This window comes from Antennarius striatus, chromosome 3, assembly GCF_040054535.1.
Source record: "Antennarius striatus isolate MH-2024 chromosome 3, ASM4005453v1, whole genome shotgun sequence".
Classification (NCBI taxonomy): domain Eukaryota; kingdom Metazoa; phylum Chordata; class Actinopteri; order Lophiiformes; family Antennariidae; genus Antennarius; species Antennarius striatus.
This window is the reverse complement of record NC_090778.1, coordinates 15988354-15996556: the sequence shown is the minus strand read 5'-3', so window position 1 is coordinate 15996556 and position 8203 is coordinate 15988354. Positions and strand designations below refer to the sequence as shown.

The 8203-nt window shown below is 41.8% G+C and overlaps 1 protein-coding gene across 1 annotated transcript; it reads right to left on the bottom strand.

Annotated features, from left to right (window-relative positions):
• Positions 1 to 5892: 5892 nt before the first annotated feature.
• On the bottom strand, positions 5893 to 7977 carry cldn5a (claudin 5a). The gene has a single exon (XM_068311600.1). The coding sequence runs from the start codon at positions 7752 to 7754 to the stop codon at positions 7107 to 7109; it is 648 nt and encodes a 215-aa protein (XP_068167701.1). The 5' UTR covers positions 7755 to 7977; the 3' UTR covers positions 5893 to 7106.
• Between the last annotated feature and the right edge of the window lie 226 nt (positions 7978 to 8203).

Below are 8203 nucleotides of genomic sequence, written 5' to 3'. Positions count from 1 at the left end.
ATACACATTGAAAACCACATTTTTGTAGAAAATTCATAAACTACTGGTGATCAACACTTGAATCCAGGGTCGAAGACTTACAAAGTATTTCATGATATAGTATGAATCAGATCTCAGGGGGAAAAAAATCATCATTGTCAGAACACTGAATGGTGACGATGGTGAGGGTGGATCAAATAACACAAATAGTCATTACATCCATGACTATGTGATGAATCCAGATAGTTAGATGTAAAGCATCTGTACTAAATTATAACCGTTGTATATTTGAAATAGCAGATGTATTTGATTAAACATGCTGTGATCTATGATGAATAAATCATGTGTGTTATCACACTTCTTCCATTTTTCTTGTTTTTCTTTGTTAACTGCAAGACAGACTTATGGGTCTTGGCTGAGGCTAACACTCATACTGTTCCAATGATAAATGTGACTTCTGACTTTTATACAAATATATGTACATATGTATATTTGTACATATATACAGTACATATAAATGCTGTGTTAACATTTTTCCCCAGACTCCAGAAAATAGGAACCAAGTCTTCTCCTGGAAAATGTAATTGGTCAGTAAACAATCCAATAGTAAACTTTTGTTATCTTGATCCTGTTTGCATGCGTGTTTGTTTATTGCTTCAATAATACTTAAGATGGAAACAAGACCACCTTGCAAATGTCGGTGGTAAACACTGATGTGATGAGATGCTACAGCCTTTGAAATTATCCTAATTTATTTTTCTTTTGTTGCAAATCACACCCAAACGTCCTCATCTGTCAGGTCCCTGTGTCGTCTCAGCAGAAAGTTGCCATTCACTGCCATCTAGTGTAAGTCTGTGCAGTGAATGCGTTTCCACATCTGTCCCATATATCTGCTGAACACAGCTTCCTTATGATAAAATACTGTACAGACATGTGATCTAAGTCAGACAGGCATGAAAGGAGTTGAACCTCCCAGATTTGATTTCTCCTCTCTCATATTTGTGAGATAAGACCTTCACTGCTCACTTCGTTCATCACTGCACTATGAAAACACTTCGTCTGTTGTCGTAAAACTGTTGTTGGCTTGACTCAAATTACACCAAATTATTGTGTAATTTTGGGAAGGTGTTGCTGAATATTTGGCATTATTTATATACATATTAGATATTATGTATAAATTGTGTTCGGCAGGGAATAAGTTTAGAAGCGGACAGCTGGATTAATCTTAGTGACCCTGCATTAAAAAGCAATATTCCCTTTAAACCCAGACTATTAGTCCGGGTCTGAGGTAACTTTAGACCTGCCTTGTGATTTCTTTAGTCCGCTTGGGGCCAGCAAACACAAGTTATGAACACTACATTCCCAAATCAGATTCATTCATTCATTCATCTTCATACCACTTCATCCGCTGTAGCGGCTCGCAGGCCAAATCAGATTTAATATAGAAAAGATGCTTTCAAACAGTTGCCTATTTTCACATTTGGATGTTACTGAGAAGTGTCATCAGCCAGTAGTACTCCTGCTATTTAGCTATCTGGAGAATCACAGTCCTTAAATCTTTCTCATGTTCTCTGGTTTTTTTTTTTGTCTTCACCAAATCCTGGAAGAAATACTGTTTCCACATACTGTATTTCTCTGCTGAAAATTTCAAAATGTTCACTAGCAAGCGGTTAGGAGTTCATGACTGGGTTCTTCAAGCTGAAATCAACCGCCTGACATGAGGAGAGCGATGGGTGTGAACCGGACAGCTGGACAATGAGCAGAACTCCACCATGAACCTCCATAAAACCAACAGGAGCTGAACATTCAGGTGTTATTCTCTGCACACGGTTTTTATGTTAACCTTTTACACAGTCACATTGCTTCAAATTGACGTTTGGTATGTTGCAAAAATAAAGATATGGATACAGTCACTTGAAGGTTTAAATAACCCCCTTTGAGACGTTATCAGTGGGTTTAAGGGATCCAATTTTCTTGTTGTTGTATTTTAGAGGAAGCAGATCACATCTGGTAGTTTCACAATGTTATTCGTGTTTTTATAACATTCTCATTGAGCCAAATAGTGAAAACCTAGTAACTCTTGTCATGTCAATACTCATTGTTCATCACATGGGAAAAATTATATCTAAAAGGGTGATTTTATAAATATTTCTTAGTACTTTAAATTTAAATGACTGGTGTATTTGGAAACTTAGTGAATTGTTTGATTTGATTTCTGTGAAATCTTTCCAACAAATATATCACATGCCTGTGTCCCAAAGTTTTGTATGAAACTGTAATTAATGCAATTATAAGTTGAAATGTATTTCACATGTTTATTGAAGTCTTATGAAAACTGTTACAGCTCTTTGTATCTGGTAAGCAAGTTTTTTCTATTCCTATTTTTTCTATTCTTCCTCTTCACACTGTACACAAACGACTTCCAGTACAACTCCGAGTCATGCCACCTATAAAAGTTCTCGGATGACTCGGCAGTTGTTGGGTGTATAAGTGAGCGGAGGGAGGGGGAGTACAGGGCTGTGGTGGATGACTTTGTGGAGTGGGCTGGAGCCAAACCTGAGGCTGAATGTTGGCAAGACCAGAGAGATGGTGATCGATTTCAGGAGGAAGGGGAGCACGCCACAACCAATCTACATCCTAGGAGAGGCTGTAGAGGAGGTGATGGACTATAAGTACCTGGGTGTCAAGATCTCTAACAGACTGGACTGGAATTCTAATGTTGACGCTGTCTACAAGAAGGGGATGAGCAGACTGTATTTCTTGAGGAAGCTGAGATCTTTCAACGTATGCAGCAAGATGTTGGAGATCTTCTACCAGTCTGTTATGGCCAGCGTACTTTTCTTTGCCGTGGTCTGTTGGGGGAGCAGCATCAGAGCCAGCGATACCAACAGCCTTAATAAGCTAATAAAGAAGGCTGGCTCTGTGATTGGCTGTAGTCTGTACACTGTGGAGGCCGTGGTGGAGAGGAGGACTCTTAACAAACTTTTATCCATCATGGATAACCCCACTCACCCTCTCCACCACACACTATCTATCTATCTATCTATCTATCTATCTATCTATCTATCTATCTATCTATCTATCTATCTATCTATCTATCTATCTATCTATCTATCTATCTATCTATCTATCTATCTATCTATCTATCTATCTATCTATCTATTAATTCTTTAAGGCGGAAATGACAGAAATGTAATATAGATAATCGTAGTGAGTCCCCACCAACCTAAAGTTTTTTTAATGTCCTGAGAAGGAAACTCCACAACAGAATAGTTATTTAGAATAGGTTTAAAATAACACCAGGACCTTTATCTGACAAACAGCATGTTGAAGCACAGGGTTTTCATTGGATAGTGATGAAGTCACAGTGTTTAAGATGTGAGTGAGTTCTGACACAGAAATCAAAGTGATGAATTCAGTTCATGGGTGGAGTCTGCAGGTTTCTTTTAAGATGTGTGGGTGACTATTTGGGAGCGCATTAAAATAACTATCACACACACACACACACACACACACACACACACACACACACACTCACACACACACAAACTCCTCTTCCACACCCACCATGTTCCTTCCTGTTTCTTGTTCCGCTGCCCGCTGCACAGGAAGCCTGGACGTGCTATTGGGTCGCAACAAAAGCCCCGTGAGTCACCAAACCTTTAACGTGGGGGGACATGTGGGAGGAAAGAACATTTTTATTTCTAATCTCCATCTCGTTCCTCTAACTAGCTCTTTCATTGGTTCTCACACAAAGAGTTCATGGGGTCTCTAGCTCTGTATACAAAGCCACATTTATCCTCCATAGTTAATCACCTGATGACTCTTGACTTTAATATCTGTCGGTAAGCTCCATCCAGCTGGGATGTGTTTAGGTTCTGTGCACCTGCTGGCTCTGATGTAAGTCTAAGTCAGTCACAACCTTTATTATATCTTGTTCATGTCGTGACTCGTGTACATGACTGAATTTGTTTGCATGGGCTTACTGGGAAAGATCTCAGTTATCATAAGAAAGCAAACATCATCTGGTGATCCGTTAAGAGGAACTGAGAGTTCATTCCGTGCTGTGACCCCAATCAAATTCACAGAATTTAACTTCGATGAGATCATGCTGGGTCATTCAAGGGAAATGACTTATTGACTCGCCTCCCCCGAGGCCACATTCAGAGTTCAAAGTTCATGTCAAGAGAAACAACACCACAGCCCAGCCAATCCCCCCCCCCCCCCCCCCAAAAAAAAGTGTGAGTCTATTGCTGGTGGCAGCCCAAATCTGCATGTGCAACCTGACATCTCCTAACGTGACCTTAACCATGTGGCCTTCACTTCACAGGTCTGTGGGAGGTCAAGTTTAGGGGTCAAAATGGTTCTCTGAGCGTTATGTCATCAACTCCGCTCTGTGGAAGCAGCAGCATCATCAACATTCCTTTCCTCATTTGTTTATATTCACATTTCCACTCCTTTGGCCTCTGCAATAGTGTTTGTATTTCCATTCCACAATATTTATGGTGACAGTTACCATTTTCTCTCAAGCATGAACAAACTGAAGTAAAAGTTTTTCTGCTGTCACAGCTCTTTTTGCAGTCACTGTTATAGGATTTAAGTAAATCCCTCCTTCCAGACCTCTGTGCATGGGCTGTGTGTGTGTGTGTGTGTGTGTGTGTGTGTGTGTGTGTGTGTGTGTGTGTGTGTGTGTGTGTGTGTGTGTGTGTGTGTGTGTGTGTGTGTGTGTGTGTGTGTGTGTGTGTGTGTGTGTGTGTGTGTGTGTGTGTGTGTGCCCCCACACTTTCTGGAATGCCTACTGGCCAGGCCTTTTATTAGGCTCATCCATACCACCACATTATAGGCTCGCGTCACCAGGCAACTGCAGGTTCTGGCTGGTTACTATGTGGGCGCCCTGTGAGTGACGTCGTTGGCCCTGTTTGCCTCTCTCCTTATTGAAATGAGAGCCTTTGAAAGGTGCACCCCCAACTCTACAAACACACACACACACACACACACACACACACACACACACACACACACACACACAGTGCATCGTCACCCTCTGTGTAGTGACAAGAGGAGTGGAACTAAAAATCTGACAAAAGCATCTCCCTGCACCCGACCAGACTGGCCACTCCGAGGAGCGTCACTGAAATTCATTCAGGTCCCAAGAATGACGATCAAACTGTGTTTTGAGTGCTGGACAGTGCTTGAAAAGTTCTACATTAATGTTATCTTATGCATATGTATTATGATTATTCTCTATTACAACCTAACAAGTTCAATAAACACTATTTCTTAGGTTAGATGAAACTAAACAGACTTGGTAGAAATGTCCTAATGGCATAAATAATTAAATAATTATTTAAATTACAATAAAAAAAATTGTTGACATCATTTGAAAGAGGTCTATCAGTGTTTTTATAAAACTTCATTCAAATTCAATCATCCTCAGCAAATGGCGTTTGCTTATTTGAATTTCACAATTCCAAGACATTGATTTGGATTGTTTAAAATATCATTTCTGGGACAAGAATCATTTTTGATGACAATAGTTTACAAACTTAGCAGAAACATTCATACAGCAAACCTCAAAGGAGCGTGAGTTTTTGTTTACAGGCAGAAGACACTCTGGAAAACAAGTGACGTTTTGTAGGAGAACGATCACACTCTCCCCTGACAGCATGCTGAATTTCTACATGGCCACATTTTCGACTTTAAGAGGCCATATGACCTGCTAAGATCCTTAAGTGAACAGCAAAACAAGCATGTATAAGCTTTTGTAATCCAGCCTCAGATTTAAATCAGAAGACTGTTACTCATAGACAAAAATATCTCCAGTTATTTTGTTTTTTTCTATTGTTGTCACAAGATAAACAATCTTTATTTTGAAATACTTTTTGATATCTTAATGCACATCATCCAGGGCTTATAATTGGCTTAACCTGACGTGCTATGACTTATTATGAAAGCCATGTGTCTACAGACAGGGGTAGAAGGGTGTGTGACGATGAATGAATAGAGTGACTTGCGGGAAGACGAATCCAGCTCCAATTTGGACGCCTTTCAGTGACTGCTGATGAGGAGGGGTGTGAAGGCCTGACCGGTGGGGTGGGGGAGGGAGTATTCAGAATGGAAGAGCGGAGCCCCATCTTAACTGAATGGGTATTGTCATCTGGATTTCTATAGCTAACCAAAATACTTTCTCTCACCGTGGGGGGTTTGTGGATTCATGGTGGGAAACCCAGGAGTCCACCTCTACATCTACAGAGCATCACAACACAGTTTGCTTTTCTGAAGAACACACTTTAACTTAGATTTGAGACAATATATTCGGTTTAATCTTAATAAAATGAAACAATATTGCATTTTCATTTACATGAATAGTGAATCAATACATAAAAACAATAAAAAAAACCAACTGTTTAATTCTTAGAATATTTGAAGGGAAAAAAAAACTTCCTGCAGTGAAAATAATGGAAACACTTTGCAGGTGTTCAGTGCGGCCGACTTGACTGAAATATTTCTTGTTGTGAGGAATAAATCGCAGGATTTCGGGACTGCACAGGTCCAAATTGGATTTTAAAACTCAAGTTAACTTCGGAACAATAGAAAAGTCCATCCAAAATTAATTCGGGCTTTAGATATACGTTTCTTCTTCCACATTGGTGGAGTTCTCAACATGTCGGCTCCACTAAAAGAAAATGGATCTTTGAAGGGAGTGCAATTCTAATTTACTGTACAAGGCTGTGCTGACAATGCACAAAAAGGTAAAAGAGCAGTTTAGCCTATAGTTGATAACAAGAGTTCCTCTATAAAAGTAAGACTTCGCTGCAAAGACGGTAAAAAAATCAAAATAAGCTTACAAATAATTTTGAAGAATCACAACAGCAGGTACCTCACAAAGACACTCGTTTTTGTTGTCAGTCTTTTTAATCTCCTGTAGTCACAAAAAACGATCAGATAATTTGTGGTCCGAGTATTCTGTAAGGCTGAAGCAGCAGGGGGTGCTTCGGTTGATTTTCAGTACAGATTCAAAAGGAAAACAAAAAAACAAAAAAAACTGCAGGTGCAAAGATAAAGTCCATCATGAAAGAGTTTTCCAACAGGTCACTTTTACGCGCCACCTGCTCCGAGCCACAGCGCTACACATAATTCCTCTTGTCATAGTCCCCGTTCTGAGTGGCTCTCTTGGTCGGTGAATACTTTACCGAGTATCCCGAGTTCCCACTGGGGGGGCAGGAGCAGCACAGCAGCGCTCCCCCGATCAGCAGCAGCGCAGAGGCCGCCCAGCCGATGTAGAGCGCAGCGCCGATCTCCCTCTTCTTGGATGGGGGCACCTGCGTGTTGTAGAAGTCCGATATGATGTTGTTGGCCATCCAGCAGAGAGGTACGAGAACAAATATCCCGCTGATGATGTAGATGACACCCCCGGAGTTCACCACTCGGGCTTTGACATACTCCGCGCGGATGCAGTTGGTGCACTGCGCCCCGGCAATGACGACCATGAGTCCCAGCACGCCCATCACGGAGGAGATGATGGTGAGCGCTCTGGCCGCCTGGAGGTCGTGGGAGAGAGAGAGGACAGAGTCGTGCACCTTGCACTGCATCTGGCCTGTGCTCTGAACCACACACGACATCCACAAGCCATCCCAGATGGTCTGAGCCACGACGATGTTGGCTTCGATGAAAGCCGTCACCTTCCACATGGGCAGCCCGCACGACACCATCACCAGGAGCGAGCCAATTACGCACAGAGATAGACCCAGGATCTCTAGCCCGGCCGACGCCATTTTCCGTTCTTTTCGTTAAATCGAGTCTCTATAGACCTTTTTCAAACTTTCCCCGAAATCCTCCGATTGAGCGCAGTGTGTATTTTGGATCTCTTCGTCTTCTTTCCAGCCTAAATTTATACGAGCGCCAGTCGTTAGTTGCGCATCACTCCCCGCATATACACAAAAATGTTGGCGACAGCAGCTCCCTCTCTCTCTCTCTCTCTCTCTCTTTGTTAGTGAGGGGATGTGAAAACAACTGGAATCAGTGGCATCGGACCACGAATATCTGTGGGGTGGGAGGATGAATTCGAGGAGAAACTTTCCTCCAATCAGCTGTGGCCGCATCCTCAATGGACCAATGACAACGCATGGAAGTTGTGCGGCTGAATAAAGCGGTCCAGGGCGCATTGTGCGTTTGAGCAGTTATTTACAATGAATAGAGGGGGGAGGATGATGGAAGGTGCAAG